This window comes from Oncorhynchus mykiss, chromosome 7, assembly GCF_057628025.1.
Source record: "Oncorhynchus mykiss isolate SJ-2025 chromosome 7, ASM5762802v1, whole genome shotgun sequence".
Lineage (NCBI taxonomy): Eukaryota > Metazoa > Chordata > Actinopteri > Salmoniformes > Salmonidae > Oncorhynchus > Oncorhynchus mykiss.
Window position 1 is genome coordinate 782,844 of NC_143028.1, and position 27,550 is coordinate 810,393.

At 40.3% G+C, this 27,550-nt stretch overlaps 2 protein-coding genes and 1 long non-coding RNA gene across 5 annotated transcripts; 1 reads left to right on the forward strand and 2 right to left on the reverse strand.

Moving 5' to 3' along the window:
• Window positions 1-1,145: 1,145 nt before the first annotated feature.
• On the reverse strand, window positions 1,146-13,083 carry LOC110502362 (uncharacterized). The gene is made up of 3 exons (XM_090239598.1): window positions 12,941-13,083; window positions 8,303-8,551; window positions 1,146-3,626 (listed from the first exon to the last, which is right to left on the reverse strand). The coding sequence occupies exons 2-3, from the start codon at window positions 8,403-8,405 to the stop codon at window positions 2,029-2,031; spliced, it is 1,701 nt and encodes a 566-aa protein (XP_090095724.1). The 5' UTR covers window positions 8,406-8,551; window positions 12,941-13,083; the 3' UTR covers window positions 1,146-2,028.
• A 1,450-nt stretch (window positions 13,084-14,533) lies between these two features.
• Window positions 14,534-19,500, forward strand: LOC110495467 (nectin-2). 3 transcript variants are annotated; one of them, XM_036982357.2, is made up of 10 exons: window positions 14,534-14,711; window positions 15,840-16,175; window positions 16,426-16,710; window positions 16,815-16,850; window positions 17,022-17,127; window positions 17,232-17,297; window positions 17,513-17,596; window positions 17,748-17,765; window positions 17,921-17,968; window positions 18,220-19,500. In XM_036982357.2, the coding sequence occupies exons 1-10, from the start codon at window positions 14,534-14,536 to the stop codon at window positions 18,239-18,241; spliced, it is 1,179 nt and encodes a 392-aa protein (XP_036838252.2). In that variant the 3' UTR covers window positions 18,242-19,500. The 3 variants fall into 3 exon arrangements, with proteins under 3 accessions (XP_036838252.2, XP_090095725.1, XP_090095726.1); XM_090239600.1 differs by having other exon boundaries at window positions 14,599-14,711; window positions 16,028-16,175; XM_090239599.1 differs by lacking the exons at window positions 17,513-17,596; window positions 17,748-17,765; window positions 17,921-17,968; window positions 18,220-19,500 and adding an exon at window positions 17,411-17,489.
• A 1-nt stretch (window position 19,501) lies between these two features.
• On the reverse strand, window positions 19,502-26,854 carry LOC149982195 (uncharacterized). The gene is made up of 3 exons (XR_016496995.1): window positions 26,801-26,854; window positions 25,093-25,188; window positions 19,502-20,163 (listed from the first exon to the last, which is right to left on the reverse strand). It is a non-coding gene; the product is annotated as an uncharacterized LOC149982195 (long non-coding RNA).
• Between the last annotated feature and the right edge of the window lie 696 nt (window positions 26,855-27,550).

The window sequence follows — 27,550 nt, forward strand, 5'->3', positions numbered from 1 at the left end:
CCTTGCTCAAGGGCACGTCGACAGATTTTTCACTTTTGGTTTCACTGTCCCAACGCTCTAACCGCAACTCTTACATAGAATTGCAGGGCTCAATGATGTTGATGGCTGTCGATAGTATGAATCTGTAACAACGGTGTATTAGCTAATGCGGCCATTACATCTAGCGCATGCTAGCTAACTCACTTATATAGCAAATACCATACATTACATCTAAAACATGCTAACTCACTTATAGAGCAATAACATACATTACATCTAGAGCATGCTAGCTAACTCACTTATATAGCAATACCATACATTGCCTCTAGAGCATGCTAGCTAACTCACTTATAGAGTAACAACATACATTACATCTAAAACATGCTAACTCACTTATACAGCAATAACATACATTACATACATCCAGGGCCTTTGGAAGAAAAACAGCCCCAAAACATCAAAGATCCATCACCAGACTTCACAGTGGGGATGAGGTACTTTCTGTATGGATATCTTTCTATCTACACCAATCCCACCTCTGGTGTTTGTTTCCAAAAAGCTCTATTTTGATCTCATCTGACCATAGAACCTGGTCCCATTGAAAGATCCAGTAACGTTTGGCAAACTGCAGGCGCTTGAGTTTGTTGTTTGATGACAGCAAAGGCGTTTTCATGGCAACCCTCCCAAACAACTTGTGGTTATGTAGGTGGCGTCTGATCGTAGTTTTGGAGACTTTCTGACCCCAAGACCCAACTAACGTCTGTAATTCTCCAGCTGTGATCCTTGGAGATTTTTTTTTGCCACTCGAACCATCCTCCTCACTGTGCGTGGGGTCAATATAGACACATGTCCTCTTCCAGGGCCATTGTTAACATCTCCGGTAACTTTACATTTCTTAATTATTGCCCTGATAGTGGAAATGTGCAGCTCAACAACCTTTTGTCGCACATTATCACAACTTTCCAATAGTGATGGATGACTATCGGACCTTGGCCTGTGTGTCACCATATATTTACACCCCAGTGAAACAGGAAGTCATGGCTTACCACTTAAGTGTTCCTAATCACTCAGGTGAACTTAAGAACGCAAAACATGAATGGGAATATACTTCAGTTAGATTTTACTCATAATCATTTCTAGGGGTGCCAATAATTGTGCAACACATGTTTTGAAGAAAAACATTTATTTCACATGTATTTTTTTCAGTCATTTTACTTTAATTAAAAGGTTCGATTTTTGTTAATATTTTGAATGAAACACCAAGAGGATAAACAGCAAACACATTTTTTTCACAGCCCGTTTTGCTCATATTTACCAAATGTCCCAATATTAGTGGAGGGACCTGTATGTTCACCCCTACCCTTATCCACGGTGTTCTGCAAAACCACAACCTTCTAGCTACTTTGCCATGTAACGCTTACAAAACGAAGAACAGTTTCTAAAACAGCATATCTAAGACTCTGGTCTGTCCAAGGAGTGAGGGTAAACAGTAGGCATGTTCTCTGCAATCCACTTCATATTTAAATTATTATTTTGGGTATAGTGGAGGGTCACTTGTTTTTTGTTGTTGTCAAGTGTTCAGGGAGGGTCGGGTAAAAATATATTTAACTGAAGGGAGGGCCATCCATTTCCATTTCAGAGAGATATGATTTTCTCCAGGTATCCCTTATTATAAATACCTTACAGTCCCTTAGTAGTCAAAAAATATATATCCACCCAAACAAAAGGTGAAAACTGATCCTCACACCATCTCTATCTGATACATGTTGTGTCTACCAGCTTATTCCCACATAAAACTGATCCTCACACCATCTCTATCTGATACATGTTGTGTCTACTAGCTTATTCCCACAGAAAACTGATCCTCTTTACAGTAGAAGCTAACAAAACACACCAAAACTGACAAGGTGTACACTGATTAGTAAAGAGAGGCTAACATTCTCTAATTCTCCATTTCCTCTGCACAGTTCTCACAGTGAGAAACAATAGGATCCAATTCAGTGTTACCACTTACTTTATGACATGAGAATTAAGTGATGGACTTTAACCTTAGCTGGTCTGAGAGAACTGATGAGGCTTTTCTCCTTTATGTATATGTTGGTGTTTCTTTAAGCTGCTGTGTTGAGAGAAATTTTTCCCACAGTCAGAGCAAGAGTAAGGCTTCTCTCCTGTATGTATACGCTGGTGACATGTTAAGGTATATAATTGGGTAAAACAATTCCCACAGTCAGAGCAGAAGTGAGGCTTTTCTCCTGCATGTAAACATTGGTGTTTTTTTAAGTTGCTCTGTTGAGAGAAACTCTTCCCACATTCAGCGCAGGAGTAAGGCTTTTCTCCTGTGTGCGTTCTCTGGTGAACTGTTACCTCAGATGATGTTTTGAAGCATTTTCCACAGTCAGAGCAGAAGTAAGGCTTCTCTCCTGTGTGTGTTCTCTGGTGAACTGTTAGCTCAGATGATGTTGTGAAGCATTTTCCACAGTCAGAGCAGAAGTAAGGCTTTTCTCCTGTGTGTATAAGTTGGTGTTTCTTTAAGCTGCTGTGTTGAGAGAAATTTTGCCCACAGTCAGAGCACGAGTAAGGCTTCTCTCCTGTGTGTATTCGCTTGTGACTATTTAACTTATCCAATTGGGAAAAACTCTTTTCACAGTCTGAGCAGGAGTAAGGCTTTTCTCCTGTATGTGAACGTTGGTGTCTTTTTAAGTTACTCTGTTGAGAGAAACTCTTCCCACAGTCAGAGCAGGAGTAAGGCTTTTCTCCTGTATGTATACGTTCATGTTTGATTAAGGTATCCAATAGGGAGAAACACTTCCCACAGTCAGAGCAGAAGTAAGGATTCTCTCCTGTGTGTGTTCTCCGGTGAACTGTTAGCTCATATGATGTTGTGAAGCATTTTACACAGTCAGAGCAAGAGTAAGGCTTCTCTCCTGTGTGTATATGTTGGTGGTTTTTTAAGTTTCTCCGTTGAGAGAATCTGCACCCACAGTCAGAGCAGGAGTAAGGCTTCTCTCCAGTGTGCACGCTCTGATGAACTGTCAGAGCCCCTGATGTTCTAAAGCTCTTCCCACAGTCAGAGCAGGAGTAAGGCTTCTCTCCCGTATGAATACGTTGGTGTGTTTGTAAGCTTCCCAGTTGAGAGAAACTCTTCCCACAGTCAGAGCAGGAGTAAGGCTTCTCTCCTGTGTGCATACGCTGGTGAGATTTTAAGGTATTAAATTGGGCGAAACAATTCCCACAGTCAGAGCAGAAGTAAGACTTTTCTCCTGTGTGTATTAGTTGGTGCCTATTTAACTTATCCAATCGGGAGAAACTCTTTTCACAGTCGGAGCAGGAGTAAGGCTTCTCTCCTGTGTGCACTCTCTGATGAACTGTCAGAGCCCTTGATGTTGTGAAACTCTTTCCACAGTCAGAGCAGGGGAAAGACTTCAATCCCGTGTGCCATCTCTGATGAACTGTCAGAGCCCTTGATGTTGTGAAGCTCTTCCCACAGTCAGTGCAGGAATACATATTCTCTCCTGTGTGTATTTTTAGGTGTATTTTTAGCTTTGATAGCATTGGGAAAATCTCCTCACAATGTGGGCAGTGGTGAGACCTCTTAGCTCTGTGATCTTCCTGCTGCTTTCTGGATGTAGAGAATGTCTCAACGTCACCTGTGTGAACAGCATCAGGAAAAAAAGTCAAGTTTTTGTGACATACGCAGAATGGGAAAAACATTAAGAACACCTGCTCATTCCATGACATAGACTGACCAGGTGCAAGTTATGATCCCTTATTGATGTCACTTGTTAAATCCGCTTTAAAATCAGTGTAGATGAAGGGGAGGAGACAGGTTAAATAGGGATTTTTAAGTCTTGAAACAGCTGAGACATGGATTGTGTATGTGTGCAATTCAGAGGGTGAATGGGCAAGACAAAAGATTTAAGTGCCATTGAATGGGGTATGGTAGTAGGTGCCAGGCGCCCCGGTTTGTGTCAAGACCTCCAATGCTGCTAGGTTGACGCTGAACAGTTTAACTTATATATCAAGAATGGTCCACCACCCAAAGGACATCCAACCAACTTAACACAACTGTGGGAAGCATTTGAGTCAACATGGGCCAGCCTCCCTGTACAACCCTTTCAACACCTTGTAGAGTTCAATAGGGCTGTCCCCAACAACAACAAAAAATATGTGGTTAACCAAGAGTAGTTTGTTCTTTCAACTAATCAATTGGTCCAACATGTTTAAACATGTATTTCTCCAGTGCATTCGGTAATTATTCAGACTCCTACTTTTTCCACATTTTGTTGCGTAAACAGCCTTATTCTAAAATGGATTACATTGTTTGTTATTTCTCATCAATCTACACATATTACCCCATGACAAAGCAAAAACAGTTTTTTAGAAATGTATTCATAATAAAAAACAGAAACATCACATTTTATGTAAGTATTCAGACTAGGGATGCACGATATATCGGTGAACATATCGGAATCTGTCGATATTAGCGAAAAATGCCAACATCAGTATCGGCCTGATGTGTAGTTTAACGGCGATGTTAAAAAGCAACATCAAAGCTACCGTGCATACCTACGTAATGACGCCACGTAAAATGAAGCTACACGTGCATACCTACGTAATGACGCCACGTAAAATGAAGCTACACGTGCATACCTACGTAATGACGCCACGTAAAATGAAGCTACCGTGCATACCTACGTAATGACGCCACGTAAAATAAAGCTACCGTGCATACCTACGTAATGACGCCACGTAAAATGAAGCTACACGTGCATACCTACGTAATGACGCCACGTAAAATGAAGCTACACGTGCGACATCGCATTCCTAACCTAGCCCATTCAATGTCTGCTGTGTGGATCGAGCCGCCAACAAGTCGAGCAGTCATTTGAAAGAGTAAGAACATTTCAGTGAGACAACTCAAAGGCGAAATCCATTAAAGCCAAGATAATGGAATTCATTGCCCTTGACAATCAATCGTTCTCTGTCGTGGGTGATGTCGGCTTTCGCCGACTGGTCGAGCACCGGTACACACTACCAAGTGCGCTATTTTTCAGGATGTTGCACTACCGGAGTTACACAGTAATAGAGTCACTGCTGTTAGCTTCTCGACATGCATACTATGGAACGCGATTTGAGTCTTTACGTGTCAAAAATGATACAGTAGCACTGTTAAAGCTGTACAAAAATGTCTAACAAGCAAACACCGCTAACAAGCAAACACCGGCCACGAACGATGTGTTTATTACGGCGTTGGCAATAAAGCATAATTTGTTTGACCGCAACTTCTGGGGTGGCTAGCTAGCTTTAGCTTGGTACCTAGTTAGCACCAATACAACCAGCCTGAAAACAATGACCAGTAGAAACTGCAGTCCTTTTCATTATTCTTAGCAATAATTTAGGAATCATAGGTATTAGCTAGGTTGTCACTTGTGGTTCGCCTATTAAATTGAACTTCAGTTCATGAAAATAAATAGCTAGCCTGTTCTTATTTGATTAATGGTGGTCGGACCCATCTATGTGTAGCTAGCCACAATAAGGATTAGCCACAATAGTGGACTTTGCAGTTAACCTTCAAAATAAAGGTATATGACAAGAGGGAGTCCGACCGCAAGTGATTTGATTGTGCCGGACTCAGACTTTTTATTAACAGTGAGTCACTGTGACTAGCACCCATTGTCTCACACTCCTCCCTGCTGCACCGACCACCACAGAACATCAAAAGGGTTTATTGCGCTGTCCGTGATTCTGAAGCTGCAACATAATAACACCCATTTCTGACTGAAAAGTTCTGTTGCCGAAATCCCTCATTTGTTTAGGAAAAACATTCCCTATTCCCTCAATCCTTGCTCTATTTATGAGAGATATGTATGCATCGCATGCACATGATCAATAGGGCCTAACCTATAGCACATCATAATCACATAAACAAACTCAGAACATCATAACAGTAAAATTGATGAGGAGGACATGGCAAACTCGAAACAGGAGAATGTTTACTGGTTGCTCAGGAGGGAAAGGGGAAGTCAGATATATGGAATACATGTGACTAGTTATGGAAAATACTGGAGATCAAGACAAATGAGGAAAGGAGCAAACGCTGTCAGCATATTATGTGGGCCAAACAGGTGCTGTTAGATTACAATATCCTTTTTCTGACCGTTTGCAACAATGTAAACAACACTAAATAAATTATAAGCGGACCGGTGAGCCTGTTGTAAAAAAACAAAAAATGTTATGCCTTTATTACAGCAAAGACTAAAAACAGTCACATATGTGAAAGCAATTTCTGAAATGGAACCTGTTTATTTATTGTTTACGCTAATTATTCATTTTATTTTAAAACTAAAATGCTTGATTGCATTTAAAATCATGAATGACTGGTCTGCTGTTTAATGACTGACTGATACAGTACCCTATATAAGTACTGAAATATAGGCCTAAGTAAGTTACGGTATTAAGACTAAACAGGATGCCCTCTTAGGCCTACATCTGGATGGTGGTTATACAAGGCTATTATACTAAGCCTACTAATGATAACGGCATTACCTATTATCATAATGATGATCATAACAATAGTAATAATCAAGAAATATCAAGAAAATGGAGGGGTATTGTTATTATTATTATTATTGGACACTAAATGAATCATAAATAATACCAGGGAGGCTGTTTAACAGAGAGAAAGTAAAGCGTTTATTACAGCATAGCAAAGACTACAAACAGCCGAATTCGTGAAATTGTTTATCCAACATGTGGTTGCGTGAGGCTCGGTGCTCATGGAATCAGTAGGCTATTAAACAAACACTCAAACAGGCAACACAAGCAGGATCTGTATTATTTCTGTTGATGTACAGCTCTGGAAAAAATTAAGAGACCACTACAAAATTATCAGTTTCAGTAGTTTTACTATTTGTATGTATGTATTTTGGTAAAATTAACATTTTTGTTTTATTCAATAAACTACTGACAACATTTCTCCCAAGCGCATTGATGTGTTTCAGAACCACAGACATCGACCACTATCCAACACGGGAAAAAGCACATTTGTTATAAGATAAAACTTTTTTTAAATTAGTGTTGCACCATTGTTCTTACATAATATAACCATATACAATTTCAGTAGCACGTCTTGGAGTGATGGACTGTGCCATCCCCACAGCCTCCACAATGGATTAGTCCATTCAGACAGGCGTGAATCAAACAGGTGTCTTGTACACCATGATTTTTTTTGTTATTTGCTACTGCTCGACTAAAGAAATATTGGTGGACCAAAAGCCTATCGACCAAATAATCGACTAAATGGTGTCAGCCCTAGAGTCCATGCTACATATCTGTGTGGGGGGGGTATTGGAGTGGCCATCACAAAGCCCCGACCTCAATCCCATAGAAAATGTGTGGGCAGAACTGAAAAAGCATGTACGAGCAAGGCCTACAAACCTGACTCAGTTACACCAGTTCTGTCAGGAGGAATGGGCCAAAATTCACACAACTTATTGTGGGAAGCTTGTGGAAGGCTACCTGAAACATTTGACCCAAGTTAAACAATTTAAAGGCAATGCTATCAAATACTAATTGAGTGTATGTAAACTTCTGACCCACTGGGAATGTGATGAAAGAAATAATAGCTGAAATAAATAATTCTCTCTACTACTATTCTGACATTTCACATTCTTAAAATAAAGTGGTGATCCTAACTGAACTAAGACAGGGAATTTGTACTCTGATTAATTGTCAGGAATTGTGAAAAACTGAGTTTAAATGTATTTGGCTAAGGTGTATGTAAACTTCCAACTTCAACTGTACATATCAATCAAATGTATTTTAAGAAGCCCTTTTTTACATCAGCAGTTGTCACAAAGTCCTTCACAGGAACCCAGCCTAAGACCCCAAACAGCAAGCAACGCAGATGTAGAAGCTCAGTTCCTAGGAAAAACTCCCTAGAAGGGAGGAACCTAGGAAGAAACCTAGCGAGGAAAAAGGCTCCAAGGGTGACCTTGGAGCCTTTATACAAATATGAGCTTTTTTTTAATCAAATAAATAGTTTCAACGATATTGAAAAACCATCCCGTGGCGTTTTCCAAATACCCTGGTATACAGTATACCACCCAAGCCTAGTAACTACACAGACTCATTTCATACAACTTCAAAACACTGTCAGTTTGTCTACTTCACTTCTTTAGTCTACTCTCTGATCACTCCAGATAGACCAGTTGTTCAGGGATGTGTGATGTTGAATTACAGAATTCAACCTAGCAACAGACTGGGTCATAACTTGTGGAGGTCTAACTTCTGAAGATAACTTATAGACAGAACCTGCTCTTACCATGACTAACAGATTTCCCAATCTTCTCCTCCTCTTCTTCATCTTTAATGTTGACATTCAGCTCTAGTGTTTGACTGCAGTCTTCCAGTTTCACTGATGCCATCTCTGGATCCTGCAGTGCAAACTGGGCTCAACTGTCACAATCAGGACCCAGTGACTGTACGTTTGGACTCAGTGTGAAAGGAGAGAGGCAGGCTGGGTTTGTCCTCACTGTTGATGTTACTGGCCTCGGACTTAATCTGAGTCGGGCTGTAATAATAAAGAGAAACAGACACAAAGTTATTTACTTTCTCTATTCTCTAAAAATACATTACATTTATTCTCTTGGGTTCTAACTTGAAATATCCTCATTCATATTAACATATTAGAACTGGGTGTATGCAAATGTGCTGAGGGAGAAAGGGGAGTGCAGAAGGTTTACACTCTGTCAGAACATGTTATGGTTAAATCTCATGTATGATATGGAGAGGAGAAGGGCAACGGTCTGGTTTCAGCCACTGATAAGGTTGTATAGCCGTGGATTAGGGAGGAGTGAGGAATGTGGGCCGAGGTCAGGTCAGATGAAGGAACACTCCTATGACATACACACATAGGAGGCAGGGCCATGACTGCACCAATGAGAGGAACCACTTACGTTCCTGCCTAGCAACAGAGATGAGTTGTCTGTCTAGATGGGCAAGGAGTTTGTGTAAACATATCTGTCTAGATGGGCAAGGAGTTTGTGTAAACATGTCTGTCTAGGTGGGCAAGGAGTTTGTGTAAACATGTCTGTCTAGGTGGGCAAGGAGTTTGTGTAAACATGGCTGTCTAGGTGGGCAAGGAGTTTGTGTAAACATGTCTGTCTAGGTGGGCAAGGAGTTGGTGTAAACATGTCTGTCTAGATGGGCAAGGAGTTTGTGTAAACATGTCTGTCTAGATGGGCAAGGAGTTTGTGTAAACATGTCTGTCTAGGTGGGCAAGGAGTTGGTGTAAACATGTCTGTCTAGATGGGCAAGGAGTTTGTGTAAACATATCTGTCTAGATGGGCAAGGAGTTTGTGTAAACATGTCTGTCTAGATGGGCAAGGAGTTTGTGTAAACATGTCTGTCTTATGCAACTGTTTGACCCAGTGGGTGAATATATTTGTTTGGAGCTTTGACTAGTTGTCTGTTAGTTTTTTACACTGTTTATTTAGAACCTAACACTTCTTAATCACTTATCTAATTTCAATAGCTCAGGCAGCTAAACATTGACAACAAAACATTCATTCATTTACATTAGACAAAGTGCACACTTTAAATGACAAAGTAAGTACATGTAACCTATAGTAGATTAAATAAATGAATATAAATGCATAACTGACTCAAAAAATTTTAGTACAAGGTTGCAGTTTGTTTTAGGCAGCACTATGTACTATTTTACTGAATAACCTTGTCTTCATTGTATATTTTCACTCTCAAAAACCAGATCGTCAGTGGTGGAAAAATAACTAAATTGTCAAACTTAAATGCTATACATCAAATTCCTTATATCAAAGCAACAATATGTAACTTTTTGGGCAATCCGACCAAACGCACAAATGTGTGTAATAGATCTTTCAGTCTCATTGAAAGCAAGTTTAAGAAGCGGTAGATACATTCTATGTGTGCCATTTCTGTGCTTTCCATTCTTAAGTTAAGTGTTTGAGTCCTTTACTTTCGGTCTTGTACTGTACACCAGCGTCAAACAACTGAATATACATTATTCTTGGTGATGGAAAATATATTTCACAGCGGTTTAGATGGTACAATGATTCTCTACACCATGGCTGCTTGTTTGGCCACAAACTGAAATTAGGTGAACTATTCACATTTTTGCAACCAGGGATTTCTGCAAAGGCAAAACTTTAAACAAACCAGATGGCATGATGGCACTTTAAACAAACCAGATGGCATGATTTTCCAGTTTTTACATTTTATTTATGGATAGCCGGGGGCACACTCCAACACTAAGATATCATTGAAAAATGCATTTGTGGGCCTCCCGGGTGGCGCAGTGGTTAAGGGCGCAGCGCCAGCTGTGCCATCAGAGTCCCTGGGTTCGTGCCCAGGCTCTGTCGTAACCGGCCGCGACCGGGAGGTCCGTGGGGGCGACGCACAATTGGCCTAGCGTCGTCCGGGTTAGGGAGGGATTGGTCGGTAGGGATGTCCTTGTCTCATCGGGCACCAGCCTCTCCTGTGGCGGGCCGGGCGCAGTGTGCGCTAACCAAGGTTGCCAGGTGCACGGTGTTTCCTCCGACACATTGGTGCGGCTGGCTTCCGGGTTGGATGCTGTGTTAAGAAGCAGTGCGGCTTGGTTGGGTTGTGTATCGGAGGACGCATGACTTTCAACCTTCGTCCCTCCCGAGCCCGTACGGGAGTTGTAGCGATGAGACAAGATAGTAGCCACTACAACAATTGGAGACCATGAAATTAGGGAGAAAAAGGGGTTAAAAAAAAAAAATCAGATCAGAGGCAGTAGGAATGACAACATGTGAATTGGGCGATACTGCCGTGGGTTTTTGTGCTTTTCCGTGATATCACGGAAAAAACAAAGGCAGCACAAAAACACCCAAATTCATCCTTTTAGAGACTGTGATACAGATGGTACGCATGAAATTGTGTCATTCCAAACTTTATCCGCTACTTTATTTTCCATTTTGTTTTGCAACTCTGTCCATTTTATATGTAATAAAGGAAACATTTTGAATAAATGAGGGATACAAAGTATATTGAAAGCATGAAATGCTTCTACACAGGAAGTTCCAGACACTTGTAGAATCTATGCCAAGGCGCATTGAGGCTGTTCTGGCATCATATCTGGAGGACACCTGGCACCATCCCTACGGTGAAGCATCATGCTGTGGGCATATTTTTCAGCAGCAGAGACTGGGAGACTGGTCAGGAAAAGATTAACAATGCAAAGTACTGAGAGATCCTTGATGAAAACCTGTTCCAGAGCACTCTGGACCTCAGATTAGGGTGACGGTTCACATTCCAACAGGACAACGACCCGAAGCACACAGCCAACACAACGCAGGAGTGGCTTTGGGGCAAGTCTCAATGTCCTTGAGTGGCCAAAGCAGAACCCAGATTTGAACCCGATCGGACATCTCTGGAGAGACCTGAAAATTGCTTTGCAGCCACACCCTACATCCAACCTGACAGAGCTTGAGAGGATCTGCAGAGAACAATTGGAGAAACTCCCCAAATACAGATGTGCCAAGCTTGTAGCGTCATACCCAAGAAGACTCAATGCTGTAATTAACTAAAATTTAAAATAAACTATTTTTGCTTTGTTATTATGGGGTATTGTGTGTAGATCACATTTTTTTTTTACGGCTGTAACGTAATAAAATGTGGAAAAAGTCAAGGGGTCTGAATACTTTCCGAATGCACTGTAGTATGCTAATGTTACCTAGCTGGCCTGGCGCATTGTTGCCCAGGAAAGCCTAGTGAGCTGGTATTTTATCCAGGTAGCCTAGGACATCAAAAACTTAAAGCGTGTACTGTATGACAGAGTTCTAGACCGTTTAGGAAACATGAAAGAGTTGGATAGCATTGGCGTTTCTCTACAAGTAGGGTGAGTCAACATGTTTTTTCTACTTGCGCGCGCACACACACACACACACACACAAACCAGTGCCATGGACAGCCACAACATGTTTAGCTTACGTTGATTGGACTAAATAGTTTTGGGTATCTTTTAGTTATCACTTTATTAGACTAAGCATAGGTGATTAGATGTAGAAATGTTGAAGTTGAAATGGTGCTGGAATAGTGGAGGCAGCTCCTGTTTTTTTTGTGACTTGCTGTAACTCTCCATGGTTCTAAATCAATAGTTGAAAATGTATGAAACATTACTTTGATTGACCATGCTGTCGGTCATATAACTGTTTGTTACATGCAATATGTTTTGTAGACTTCACTGGACAGATGTTGCTCTCCGGTATTGTAATGAAACAAAGGTGTGGTTGAATTTATTCTGTCACTGTGTCTTATTGTCTAGGCCTTAAGCCTATATACCACAGGAGCAAGGCATATGAACTAACAGATTATAGTGCAAACAATGCAATTATTACATAGGTTATAATATGTTTAGGGCTTGCACAGTGATTTTACTGATAAAAAGGTATTTCCTATTCTGATTTCAGATGATCAATCCTTTCAAAATAATGGTGGCAGAATATCCTACATTTTTCTCAATCATCATTGGAAAGTTGTGTTAATGGCAGTTGTTTAGGAGAAAAGCACAGATTTTCGTCTAAGATACACATTTTCACAGGTGTTTTTCTTGACTGACAACAATTTGATTGATGTGGTGTTTTTACTGTGTCATAACATTAACCACAGACAGAATGGTCACCGCCATTTTACATGCTCGTGAGCCTTTTTTTAACAAAAAAACAACATCTCAATTAAATTGATTATTTATTAAATTACCCTGAAATAACGTACAGTACATTCAAAAAGACAAACCCCAAATCTCTAGCTATGTGACATGTAAAATATTTGTTCACGTTCTTCTCTCACTCGGTTTGACACACACAAAAAAAATAACAACCTCTGTTACGGATTTGTTACCTACCATGTTATGACATGTTCTTTCGATATTAGAAAGTACAAACGTGCAAAGACATACCTGTAGTAATACATAGAACTGTGCTGTCAAGACGATAACCGTTGTAACGCTTTCGTTATTCTGAAGAATGGTCCACGCCTACCCGGAACTACTTCTTCTTCTTCTCCTCTGGATTTTTACGGTGGTTGGGATCGAAAATGTGGCATTACCGCCCCCAACTGGATGATAATATATGCCCATTATACTTTGTCTTACAAAATGGAAAAAACATCAAATAAATGTTCTATACCCCCCAAAAAATATATATACCCCCCAAAAATACCATTCCAATTAACTCTACACTCATTAAAAACCCACTACCCCATTCCACTACTGTGATCCTATCTGCACCATGCCAATGGGCTCAGAGGGCGGAATACCACCCCTCAACACAACCTGTAACTCTTCTGGAATGAAATCAGATCTTGTATACCCTCAGCTAATGTAGCTATCATTGGGCTGAAACATAAACTGCAGATTGTGGTTATATCAAGACAGCAGCCCCACCTGCAGTTTACTTACTGAAAGACCAAAGAGAAGAGGACCGTAGATAATGTTCACTTCTCTCACAAAATATGACATTAGTCCACTTTTTTTCTTTGTCTGCAATATTTTATCCTCCACTTATTTCACCTCAATTCATTTAAAAATGACAGCACGTGTTGAACTTTTATTGGTGTAAGGTGTATGAGGTCTTGTGGTAGGAAAAAGTGATTGGAAAAAAAATTACTTATGGTGTGTGTTTGGTTAAGTAAATCTTGGGTATCAATTAAGTAATAGTAATTATTACTTAAGTAAAGTAATGCTTTTGGCGTCATTAGTGCCTAGGTTCGGCCAAAGTTCAGAAAGTCCCATAGCTCTTGAGAAACAATATCGTTATCTGAAAATGTTGCCATGACAACATTGTTGATTTACCCTACACCACAGATACAAAAGCTGAAGCCAGGCCCACTGTCTTCAGATATGGTGTATGTTCTCATGTGCTCCATCTCTCCAATGCATTTTAGCAAACTTGTCCTACCTCATGTATTATTGAGTTACATTGCAGTCCGATCTCATCTATGATTCCTCTGTCAGTGCAATGCATACAACTTCAAAATCAAATCAAATGTCACATACTTCATAAACAACATATGTAGACTAACTGTGAAATGATGACTTTAGGGGCCCTTCACAACAATGTAGAGAGAAAGTAAATAGAAAAATAATAGAAATGTAATAACACGTATTAATAAAAATAACAATAAATACACATTGACTAAGGATAATATGGCTATATACACGGGGCAGCGAGTAGATGTGCAGGGTTTGAGTTCATATCGTAATTTATTTTATTATGTAAATACAGAATTTCCAGATGCTTGTTGTGTTAGATTCCACAGTTAATTGAACAATTTTATTATTTTCACGCTTCTGAAGAAAAAGCCTCAGCAAATTTCCCCAGCAGATATACACAATACTATATTGATTGAGTTTAACTGTGACTGTAGACAGAATACAGAGAGCAAGTTTACTTTCACTTTTATGCAGGAGGCAGCCTGGTCCCAGATCTGTTTGTGCTTTTGCCTACTCCATTGTCATTGACAAGCTAAACATTGTTGCTATGGCAATTCAATGAGGCGCTGGCAAGAGAGCATAAACAGACGGTTACCCAGGCTATGGAGCAGGTGTAAGGGAATAAGGAATTTCCCGCTCTTTTTCTCTTGTTTCATTACTGTAGCAAATTACATTTTCACCATGTCTCCTGCACTCTTCAAGTCTCTGTTTATTCTGCTCATATTCCTCCCTAATGGTGAGTTATATCAGGTTTATGCATGATAATACCGCATTTGACTACCACTTTGAAAGTGGCGCGATATTGTTAGTGCCTATTTGATCTAAATGTGTACTTTCACAACTGTAGACAAACCTGTTAATTTCACAACACGAAATACATGTCATATTGAAGCTGTAGCTCAATCTTCTTGCTGCATGGGTAAATAGCCACCAACTCGGAATTCTTAAATAATTCGTATTTATTAGCAAAAAGTAGTAAGACAAAGGCCTGGCACAGCACAACGCGTTTTTGGTTTCACAGAACTAGGACAAGATTCATTAGGCTTTAAGCCACTAGGTCGTGCTACTAGACTATGAGACTAATGTAACTAATGGATGCATTGATTGACCATCCATGATATCAAAATAAATGTTGAGGCTATACAGTGTTTGATCATATTTGATCTGTAAAGTTGACTAATTCAATATATACATTAAAACAAGAGTGTGACATACTTGAAAATCATTGGGTTCTTGAGTGTCGCAGTGATCTAAGATTCTGCACCTCAGTACAAGAAGCGTCACTGTAGGACATGGTTTGAATCCAGGCTGCGTCACATTCAGCCGTGATTGGGTGACCCATAGGGCATAGCACAATTGGCCCACCGTCGTCCGGGTTTGGCTGGGGTAGTCCGTCACTGTAATTACGAATTTGTTCTTAAATGACTTGCCTAGTTAAATAAAGGTTAATAAACAAAAGCTATACACAAAGGTGTCTGTAAACAACTCTGGACACTAATATATATATTTTTATTAGTGCTCACCCCTGTAACTAGCTAGCCTTTTCACACCGGTTACACATACGTGTTAACTGTTGACAAACCAGTTAATTTGACTATAGTAAATGCATGATTTCATCTGCAGCTCCATGCTCTTACTGTATGGAATGATTGATGTCGCTCTAATGGGTACTTTAATGGTGATGTATGCTGTGGCCTTAGGCACATATCATGTATATTCTATCCTGAAATTGATAGAAATGGATAGTTTTACAACAGGTGCCATAACTTCCTCCCGCCAAGACTGCCCTTACCACTGTAGTCCCCCTTCTGACCGTTCTGAGTACTACTAGTGTCTAAGAACTATTGTAACTGTCTTCATGCAGGGCTCTCTCAGTTGGTAAGAACACAGCAGGTTGTCACAGCAACCCTGGGAGAAGATGCAGTCTTAACCTGTGAGCTCATGACACCCAAAGATGTGCGGCAAGTCACCTGGCAAAAAGTGACAACTGGGGAGAATGAAAATGTGGCCACCTACAGCAAACGCGGTCCCCATGTCAACCCACCTTTTCAGAGGAAAGTGGAGTTTGAAGACGAGGGACTGCAGAACTGCTCTATCGTCATCAGAGGAGTGTCAAGAGGAGACGAGTCCTGCTACAAGTGTCTGTTTAACACCTTTCCAGAGGGAGCTATCAGTGGAACGACCTGTCTCAAAGTCAATGGTAAAATCTGATAACATAATGTGCTGTAAATGATTGACCCAGAACAACTTCTCCAGAACTTCAGGCAGCCATTTTATCAGATCATACATCCAATGTCTTGAAACCATTTATCAAAATGTGATCATTTAGTAAATCATGTAAATTGATTAATTTAGTAAATAATTTAAATGGAATTATTTAGTAAATAATGTGATTGAAACCATTATGGTATTGACATTCACTGTGAACTGTGTTTGTTGTTGTTCTATAGAGCTGTATGGACCCTCACTCCTCATCACACAAACCAACAACAGTCACACCACTCTGTCCTGTTCTGCTACTGGACGACCTGTTCCTATAGTAACCTGGGATGACATCATGATAGAACATTCCAACATGGTTGATGTCACCCATCCCAATGGGACTGTCACTATGACAACTACTGTAACAGTGGTAGTGTCCAGTCTAACTGACAAAGAGGTTAGGTGTGTTGCCTCTATGTCCTTCAGTGATGTCACCAAGAATGTTTCCATGGTGATTCCAGCTTCAATTACTGGTGAGAAATGTCTATAGATCAATGTGTAATATCAGGAACATGATGTCATGATGAAGTACTGTCTGTCTTCATGATGAAGTACTTCCTGTGTATTTCTGTGCTAGGTCAATCTCAGGTCTCTGATGATGACAGGATCAGTGGTACGTGGTTGTTATTCTAATAATGACAGGTCATAATCAACCTATTGACGGGCTCTTTTCCTATTCAACTTTCAGGTGTGGTGCAGAGCCATATTTACATGTATGAGGCTTTGGTGTAGTGTACCTGTGAATTTGACCTCTGTCTTTTCTTGACATCTCTCTCATTCACAGGTACAGTGGTTGGTGCAGTGATGGGTGCAGTGTTGTGTTTAATGTGTCTCATTGCTGTATTCTGTGTAATATGGTGGCAAAAGAGGAGAAAAGACACCTCTTCCAGGTAGAGAGAAAACCATTTCCTTCCTTGATACTGAAAACAGCTATTCTGAATTTAATGTAATTTGACTGCCAGCTGTTTACTAGTTGATCTCTAATTTAATGTAGAAAACCCCCAGTTCCTGACCCTGAAATCAGCAGAACTCCCTTAAAGACACCACCAACATCCAAACAGTAAGATGCTCATTCTAAAGATCATCCTTCATCATTAAATAATTGTAATAAAATAATAATGAATCAGATGATGTGGTTCTTGTCAGTACAGTGTTTATTTAGATTTATTTCAGTGTCACACCAACCTCCAGTCCATCACACATGTGATTATCTCTTCAACACTTTTAACAGCTATTTAAGATAAGTAATCATTTTATTACCTTTTGTTTTTTCAGGTCACAATCGTTAACTAGCTCACCAAACAGCTCAACAACCAGCTCACCAAACAACTCAACAACCAAGCGGAGGATGACTAAGAAGTAGGTTTATCTTCTCATACTTTCATAGTCTTAACGTCTTCTGGAATCTCTCTCATTGAGCAAGAAACATGGGAATAAAACTTGGAAATGTATTTCTGTGGTGTATGTTTCCTGCCGCTACATTGTCTATTTTGATATTTTTCACACCAAGCTCCAGTCCGTCACAAATGTGAGTATTTTTACAACTTCATTTGATCATCCCGATAGAAAGTGTGAAACAGACAATATTGAGAATGTTACAAAACTTTTAGTATAAATTACAGTGACCCAAAAATCAAAACATAAATCAAATATGTCCTCTTGTTTCTGGATAAAATCCCTCAGCTCGTCTGACAAGCGCAGGATGCAACAAGCTCAGGAGGCTGTAAAGAAGTAGGTTTACACCTTCACTCTCTCACTGTCTGCTGTAGTCTCTCTCTTGAGGAAGAAGCTCTGAAATGATGTAATTTTGTGGTGGTCATAGAGTAGTCATGGTGACAGCATCATGCACTCAGCTGCATGTTAATATCTGTTCTGTAATGTTTGTCACAATGGCTGTCAGACCATCTTATTACCTCACAATGACCTGTGTTTTCATCCAATTGAAACATTATGATTTTCTTTCCCCCTCTTTTCTTTCTCAGGAACCTTTTCAATGACTACTGAGTGACTGTACTCACATTGGCACACACACACCTGATCATTACTGACTCATCTGGTTCATGTTATTTTATCTTTAAAAGTCTGTGACAATCAATCCGTTTTTTTAAAAACAGTCCTTTTTAAAGATATTGTATTGAGCCTGTTATAACAGTTATCTTCGTTGCCTGGTTTGTCTCAGGTCATGATGGCCTAGGGAGAGTTGTGCAGGTCAGTTTAAAGATTGTAGGGAGAAATCAAAAATCTCTCTGAGACATTTACAAAGACCACACACGTAAGAGGGGAACATCAATCGTATTGGACACTTCCACTGAACAATCAGTATGCAGTTCTGACATTAGGTAACACTCAGGTTTTGACCTCTTAAAACCAAGAGACGGCATCAGTACAGCTTTTAATGTTTATCTAGTATATACCTTGTAAGCATGTGCATCTGTCATGTGTGTTGCTGTTTCTTTATCTTGTGTCACGTGCCACAACTAATGTTCCTTCTGGATAATGTTTAATTTAATCTAGGGTATATTACCAGGAAACTACCAGAATTTTGGCAATTTTCAAGTTTTGGGGGTGAATTTTATAAGATCTAGTGAGTTTTTTTCAGATTATCACTTCAGATTATCACATGTCTGTAATTATCTTTGGCCCTCTGTGTGGCCTTATCACATATAAAATATATACAATTAGAGTTAATAAAAAATAATGTTATTGTTGATTAGATGATTTTTCATTAGACAATTTTCTCTTGAACCTTATGGTCTATCCACTAGAAATTCATGGACAATAAGGACATAGATATATGTGAATACAGTTTTTCAAAGTTATTCAAGTATAAATGACAAAAGTTTCCATACTAGAAATAATTTGTGCTGACATCAAAATAAATTAACCAGCAATTAGAAGTTTAACCAATCAGAGTATCAAAGCCAATTACATGATTCATGGAAGCCAACTCTTGCTCAACCCATCAGTTTCTGGGACCAATCAGAATGGTGAGAATGTTTTCACATTCTTAAGACGTTGGGAAGGAAAGCAAATCCAGACTCATGGTGGAGAAGAAACGCTAGTGGGCGTGTTGTTTGGCCGGAGCGATGAGGTTAGGTAGTCAGGCTAACTGATGTGCAGGAAGGAAACGACAGACCGGCCACCATGAAACAGTTATCTCATGCTTTAAATAGACTGGCCTTGCATCCACAGAAGTACATAGGCTACAGCATACATAAATTTTGTGGGAAAAACAGTTGTAATAAATCATATCCAGCTCGTTACTAGTTGTTGTGTGTGTTTTTTTTATTAACATATGCACTTAAACATGTAGACTAATTCATGTAGCCAGGCCTATATAGGAAACAGAAAACTACAAAACAGGTCTACATTAATATTCTGTGTTTTAAAGTTACAGTTTGAATACAGTGGCACTTGGGACTTTTACTGATTTCTCCATTCATGTTTATGACAGGACAATGTTAGTATTTTACAACAGTACACTGACACCTGGTGGAGAAGATTATGACTTGATGTGATCTCCACAGAAACATACTTTGTTCTATCCACAAACACAACAGCTGTACTTTTTTAGACGTGTAACACTTGTATTTCCATAACAGATGTGCAGCCTGCAGACAGTATGTGTTGATATTTACAACCACCACAGAACATCTACAGTAAAGGAGAGGCTGATATATGGCAAGTCAGACAAGGGAAAATGCATTTTCACTAATCAAAATATTCACAGTAAATGCATATCTACCACTCTACCATATAGCTGTATTCTAGCTAGCTGTATGTTACGAGAAGGTGTCTAATGCCATGTCGTCATTGGTCAACGGTGCCAGAGGTCAGGGGTTAGGATGCGGCAGCTGCAGAGTTGAGTAAAGCCCATTGTCTCTCCTTGTGAACGTGTTGTAGGGCTCATTGTCCTGTGGCTCCTCCTACAAAGACATTAACAATAGTCACCATATTACACTGTAGAATAACATATGGGGCTGTGGAAAATTCTATTGAAAATGTGAAAGAGCGTAGTCTGCAGGGGCCTCATTAATAAACGCTGCGTACGCACAAAATATCCCCCATAACGTGCCTGCGTCCGTTTCCACGCAAAAGTTGTCATTTATAAAAACTGAACTTGACATGAGAATGTGCTTATCCTCATGCTAACTTTAGACCATGAGTTCAAGTGGTGAAGTATTGCAATGCAAGAAGGCATACGTAGCCTAGTAGTAGCATTGTGCAGGAATATATGACAACACACTTATTCAGAACGATAAAACAGGTAGCTAAATATCATGCAATCATTCGCGGTTAGTGAGAAGTGCAAAAAATCTATTTATTTTATATTTACACTAAAATAATTAGGTGTCCTTGCTAAGCAAAGCAAAACTCTAGATTTCTTCTTCCTATTATTATTATTATTATTATTATTATTATTATTATATTTATTCTGCTCACTCTAAAGTTTAAAAGATTTAAGCTTTTAAAAAAGTGCCAAATGTCCAGACTGCCCCAGTTTAGATTGCTTGTCAAAGGATTTTTGATGCTGTGTTTACTTTTTGAGCTATAGCCATTTTCAAATGTTCTTAAATTAACACGGGTTTGAATGAGAACCATAGGAATAAATATATTTGTTATTTATTACTTTTATTTATACAGGGTGGGTCGGTATTGAGACCAGGGTCTCTTTTGTAAGGGAGCCCTGTGAACATGAACATAGAAAACTATACAAAATGCAGTGATGTGTATGAAAATAGTGAAGAGAACAGGGACCAAAAATTGACCCCTGTGGCACACCTTTCGTAATATTGAGGAAACTAGATTTGATAGCGTCAGTAAGCAAACAATGTGTCCTGTCTGTTAGATAGTTCTTGAACCAATTGCAAAATGCCTGATCTAGGCCCATTTCAGACAACCTTAGAGTAAGTAAGAAATGGTCAACTGTATCAAATGCCTTCGACAAGTCAAAACATAAGGCATCACAATGATGTAATGGTCTAAACAATGTAGCACATCATCTAAGTGTTGCTGCTGAAACAATGCTATGTCCACGTCTAAAACCAGATTGGTGTTCATTAAGAATACAATGAGAAGTAAAAAACATTCTAAATTCTAGTTTTCAGAAGCTATTTTATGAAATAGGTGGCCCGCTGAGGCAAAGTGGTTCTTAAAAGCACTACAAATGTCCATCTTATCTGTTATGGAGAGGCTGTTATAACCTGCTGGTGTATTGAGGGGATGGAGTTTTGTTTGAGATTTCACTACCTTCCAGACGGCAGCTGAATTCCCACCATTCTCAGATGCACAGTTCAAGAAGTATGTTGATTTTGCTTTTCTAATCATGGATAAACATCTATTTCTCATGCGTCTGAAGGACTGCCAGTCATACGTAGAATCAGTTAGCCTAGCTGTAGCCCACGCTAAATTTCTCTCCTGAAGTTTCTCTGATAGTTCATGCGTGAACCAGGGATTAGCTCTATCTCTTACCCTTAGTTTCTTGAACAGAGCAGGCGTATCTGCAATAGAGTTGAGCAAAGGAGTAAAATCATTTAGGGCCTGATCTGAGTCAGAGATATTGGACACAACCCCCCTTTCAACAAGAATTGTTGCTAATTGAAATTCCTATAATTTCTCTTTGTAATAAAGCGAGGGCAAGATTTAGGTAGATGTGCAGCTCTTATACAGGCAATGGAACAATAGTCACTGAACTCACTAGAAAAAATTGTCTGTATACTTATGAGGAGCATTTGTCAAAATAATACCTAAAAGAGTAGATTTTTCCAGGTGTTTAAAGTTGGGGCGGTTTGGTTCAGCTGAGTTAGATTTAGATCAATAAAGATAACTTTCAGCCTATCAGAAGCTGGCATCAAACAATCCATATTAAGATCACCCCCAAATTAATAATTCAGAGTTAGTATAGTTAGATAGCAAGTCAGACAATTGGCTAAGAGCACATGTTGAGGCAGAGGGAGGGCAATAAATTCCCACTAGTGTAATTTGGGCATTATTACCGAATTATTATTATTATTATTATTATTATTATTATTATTATTATTATTATTATTATTACTACAGTAGCTATTAAAAATTATCCTGCTCCTTGGCCAGCGTGTCCAGAGATGCAACCTCTCTTATCATCACTCAGTGCCTGGGTTTATCTCCACTGTACCCGCACCCCACCATACCCCTGTCTGCATATTATGCCCTGAATCTATTCTACCACGCCCAGAAATCTGCTCCTTTTATTATCTGTCCCCAACGCACTAGACGACCAGTTTTGCTATCCTTTAGCCGTACCCTCATCCTACTCCTCCTCTGTTCCTCGGTTGATGTGGAGGTTAGCCCAGAACCTGCGTGTCCCCAGGCACTCTCATTTGTTGACTTCTGTAATCGAAAAAGCCTTGGTTTCATGCATGTTAACATCAGAAGCCTCCTCCCTAAATTTGCTTTACTCATTGCTTTAGCACACTCCGCTAAACCTGATGTCCTTGCTGTGTCTGAATCTTGGCTTAGGAAGGCCACCAAAAATTCTGAGATTTACTGCAATATACTGCAGAAATAGCTTGCAAAATTATGTTATACTTTCCAGGTCTATGCCCAAACAGTCAGAGCTTCTAATTAAAAAAATTAATATCTCCAGAAATAAGTCTCTCAAGTCTGGACACCATATGTGAATTGATTGCCCCCCCATCTATCTTCAGAGTTTGTTCTGTTAGGTGACCTATACTGGGATATGCTTAACACCCCAGCAGTCCTACAATCTAAGCTAGATGCCCGCAATCTCACAAAATTTTTTAAGGAAACCACCAGGTACAACACTAAATCCATAAACACGGGCACCCTCATAGATATCATCCTGACCAACTTGCCCTCCAAATACACCTCTGCTGTTTTCATTCAGGATCTCAGCAATCACTGCCTCATTGCCTGCATCTGCTATGGGTCCACAGTCAAACGACCACCCCTCATCACTGTCAAACGCTCCCTAAAACACTTCTGAGAGCAGGCCTTTCTAATCGACCTAGCCCGGGTATCCTGGAAGGATATTGGCCTCATCCCGTCAGTCGAGGATGCCTGGTAGTTCTTTAAAAGTAATTTCTTCACCGTCTTAAATAAGCATGCACCTTTCAAAAAATTTTAGAACTAAGAACAGATATAGCCCTTGGTTCACCCCAGACTTGACTGCCCTTGACCAGCACAAAAACATCCTATGGCGGACTGCAATAGCATCGAATAGTCCCTGCGATATGCAACTGTTCAGGGAAGTCAGGAACCAATACACGCAGTCAGTCAGGAAATCAAAGGCTAGCTTTTTCAAACAGACATTTGCACCCTGACTCCAAAAAGTTTTGGGACACTGTAAAGTCCATGGAGAACCAGAGCACCTCCTCTCAGCTGCCCACTGCACTGAGGCTAGGTAACACGGTCACCACCGATAAATCCATGATAATCAAACATTTCAAAAAGCATTTCTCTACGGCTGGCTATGCTTTACTCCTGGCTACCCCAACCCTGGGCCAACAGCTACGCATCCCCGCAGCTACTTGCCCGAGCCTCACCAGCATCTCCTTCACCCAAATCCAGATACCAGATGTTCTGAAAGAGCAGAAAAACCTGGACCTGTACAAATCAGCTGGGCTAGACAATCTGGATCCTCTCTTTCTAAAATTATCCACCTCCATTGTTGCAACCCCTATTACCAGTCTGTTCAACCTCTCTTTCGTATCGTCTGAGATTCCTAAAGATTGGAAAGCTGCCACGGTCATCCCCCTCTTCAAAGAGGGTGACACTCTAGACCCACACTGTTATAGACCTATATCCATCCTGCCCTACCTTTCTAAAGTCTTCGAAAGCCAAGTTAATAAACAGATCACTGACCATTTCGAATCCCACTGTACCTTCCCCGCTGTGTAATCCGGTTTCAGAGCTGGTCATGGGTGCACCTCAGCCACGCTCAAGGTACTAAACGATATCATAACTGCCATCGATAAAAGACAGTACTGTGCAGCCATCTTCATCGACCTGGCCAAGGCTTTCGACTCTGTCAATCACCATATTCTTATCGGCAGACTCAATAGCCTTGGTTTCTCAAATGACTGTCTTGCCTGGTTCACCAACTACTTCGCAGACAGAGTTCAGTGCGTCAAATCGGAGGGCCTGTTGTCCGGACCTCTGCCAGTCTCTATGGGGGTGGTACCACATGGTTCAATTCTCTCAATGATTTCCTGATCCACCTCTACGCAGACGACACCATTCTGTATACATCTGGCCCTTCTTTTGACACTGTGTTAACTAACCTCCAAACAAGCTTCAATGCCATACAACACTCCTTCCGTGGCCTCCAACTGCTCATAAGCGCTAGTAAAACCAAATGCATGCTTTTCAACCGTTTGCTGCCCACACCCGCCCGCCCGACTAGCATCACTTCTCTAGATGGTTCTGACCTAGAATATGTGGACAACTACAAATACCTAGGTGTCTGGCTAGACTGTAAACTCTCCTTCCAGACTCATATCAAACATCACCAAAATCAAATCTAGAATCGGCTTTCTATTTTGCAACAAAGTCCCCTTCACTCACGCCGCCAAACTTACCCTAGTAAAACTGACTATCCTACCGATCCTCGACTTCGGCGATGTCATCTACAAAATAGCTTCCAACACTCTACTCAGCAAACTGGAGGCAGTCTATCACAGTGCCATCCGTTTTGTTACCAAAGCCCCTTATACCACCCACCACTGCGACCTGTATGTCGGCTGGTCCTCACTACATATTCGTCGCCAGACCCACTGGCTCCAGGTCATCTATAAGTCTATGCTAGGTAAAGCTCCGCCTTACCTCAGCTCACTGGTCACGATAACAATACCCACCCGTAGCACGTGCTCCAGCAGGCATATCTCACTGGTCATCCCCAAAGCCAGCACCTCCTTTGGCCGCCTTTCCTTCCAGTTCTCTGCTGCCAGTGACTGGAACAAATTGCAAAAATCGCTGAAGCTGGAGACTTACATTTCCCTCACTAACTTTAAACATCAGCTATCTGAGCAGCTAACCGATAGCTGCAGCCGTACATAGTCCATCTGTAAATAGCCCACCCAATCTACCTACATCATCCCCATTTTGTTTTTATTTACTTTTCTGCTCTTTTGCACACCAGTATCTCTACTTGCACATCATCATCTGCTCATCTATCACTCCAGTGTTAATCTGCTAAATTGTAATTACTTCGCTACTATGGCCTATTTATTGCCTTACCTCCTCACGCCATTTGCACACACTATATATAGACGTTCTTTTTTTCTATTGTGGTATTGACTGTACGCTTCTTTAATCCATGTGTAACTCTGTGTTGTTGTTTGTGTTGCACTGCTGTGCTTTATCTTGGCCCGGTTGCAGTTGTAAATGAGAACTTGTTCTCAACTAGCTTACCTGGTTAAATAAAGGTGAAAAAATAAAAGTAAGCTAAAATACTAACTTTAAAACATTCAGGCTATCCTAACTTCTAATTCATTTTCATATGCATTTGCATACATTAGCATAAACTACTCAACAACTGTAACTCTTGAACCATTCAAGCGAGAAACACTAAACAAACTTTCACATGTTCAGGCTATCCTATTCTATCAATCAATCGATTTGACCACAACTATTGACCACAACCACATAGCTACTGACCACAACTACTAACCATAACTACTGACCACAACCACACAACTACTGACCACAGCTACTGACCTCAACCACACAACTACTGACCACAGCTACTGACCTCAACCACAAAAGTACTGACCACAACTACTGAGTAGTACTGACCACAACTACTGACCACAAGCACAAAACGACTGACCACAATCACACAACTACTGACCACAACCCCACACCTACTGACCACAACTACTGAACCACACACCAACTGACCACAATCACACAACCACACACCTACTGACCACAACTACAAAATGTCTGACCACAACCACACAGCTACTGAACACAACAATTGATCGCAACCACACAACCACAAAACGACTGACCACAGAATACTGACCACACAACTACTGACCACAACTACTAACCACAAACACACAACTACTGACCACAACCGCACAACTATTGACCACACAACTACTGACCACAACCACACAACCACTGAACCTCACAACCACTGAACACAATTACTGACCACAACAACACAACCACAAAAGTACTGACCAGAAACACACAACTACTGACCACAACCACACAACTACTGACCACAACTACTGAGCACAACCACACAACCACTGAACCACACAACTATTGGCTCATTAATCCCCCTCCTCTCCCCTGTAACTATTCCCCAGGTCGTTGCTGCAAATGAGAATGTGTTCTCAGTCAATTTACCTGGTAAAATAACGGATAAATAAAAAAAATTACATTACTACTGCCTTCACTACCACTACTACTACTATTTCACAACCATACGTACTTCAAGACTAGCAAACACACCACATTTACTTCAGTAAATGCCATTTTCTAGTTAGAAATAGGTATATTTGTACTATTTATTTCATTTCCATGATCATTGCAGAATAATTTCCTCACCTTTTCAAACTGTGATGGTTTCATTAGCCTATAGGTTTACAACAAGTTAGGATACCATTCATCGCATCTGTTATTTAAGTCACATGTATCTCAGTTGGTAGAGCATAGCCAGGTGTCACGCCCTGACCTTAGAGCCTTGTTTATTCTCTATTTGGTTAGGTCAGGCTGTGACTTGGGTGGGCAAATCTATGTTTATAATATTTAATATATGAACATAATATAAATTACCATTTAATTGAGCCTATTAAGCTATAATAACATGCGAAAGGGGGCGTGGTTTATAACAGCTGACTTTAACAGAAGAACAGACAGTTGATCTTTTGTATTGAAGTGAGTAGGCTACCACTGTAAGTACTGTAGTTGTCATTTCTTTCCGAGTAGACAACGTTTCAGAATTCACGGCCAGTGGAGCATATTAAAAAGTTACAATATGTTTACAGGTCCACAACAATTTGCAATTGTTTTTTTCAGCAAATGTCACTGTAAAAGTTTAAAACATTCTGCCAACACCTCCAGAGACATTTTATCAAGCTCGCGAACTGCTATTTAGAAACGGCAATGGTTTAATTTCAGTACATAGCGAAAAAGGGCGTTACTGTCACCATAAAAGGCTTTTCAGGCTGATTTGAATGCTCATTCACAAGCGAACAAATTCAGGATGGGTCTGATTTATAACAGGAAACATGCATGGCACCCGCCAAGCTGATGAATCTCAATATTTTTGTAAGTGCGCAGTCTATGTGTGCGGTC

Bases quoted from the DNA above. Each gene is read 5' to 3' on its own strand.
- LOC110495467 (XM_036982357.2), top strand. From the start codon at position 14,534: ATGAGGCGCTGGCAAGAGAGCATAAACAGACGGTTACCCAGGCTATGG. The intron at 16,176-16,425 runs GTAAAATCTGAT...GTTGTTCTATAG, and splicing joins GACCTGTCTCAAAGTCAATG to AGCTGTATGGACCCTCACTC. The intron at 16,711-16,814 runs GTGAGAAATGTC...TTTCTGTGCTAG, and splicing joins GATTCCAGCTTCAATTACTG to GTCAATCTCAGGTCTCTGAT.
- LOC110502362 (XM_090239598.1), bottom strand. From the start codon at position 8,405: ATGGCATCAGTGAAACTGGAAGACTGCAGTCAAACACTAGAGCTGAAT. The intron at 3,627-8,302 runs GTAAGAGCAGGT...CTGTTCACACAG, and splicing joins TGGGAAATCTGTTAGTCATG to GTGACGTTGAGACATTCTCT.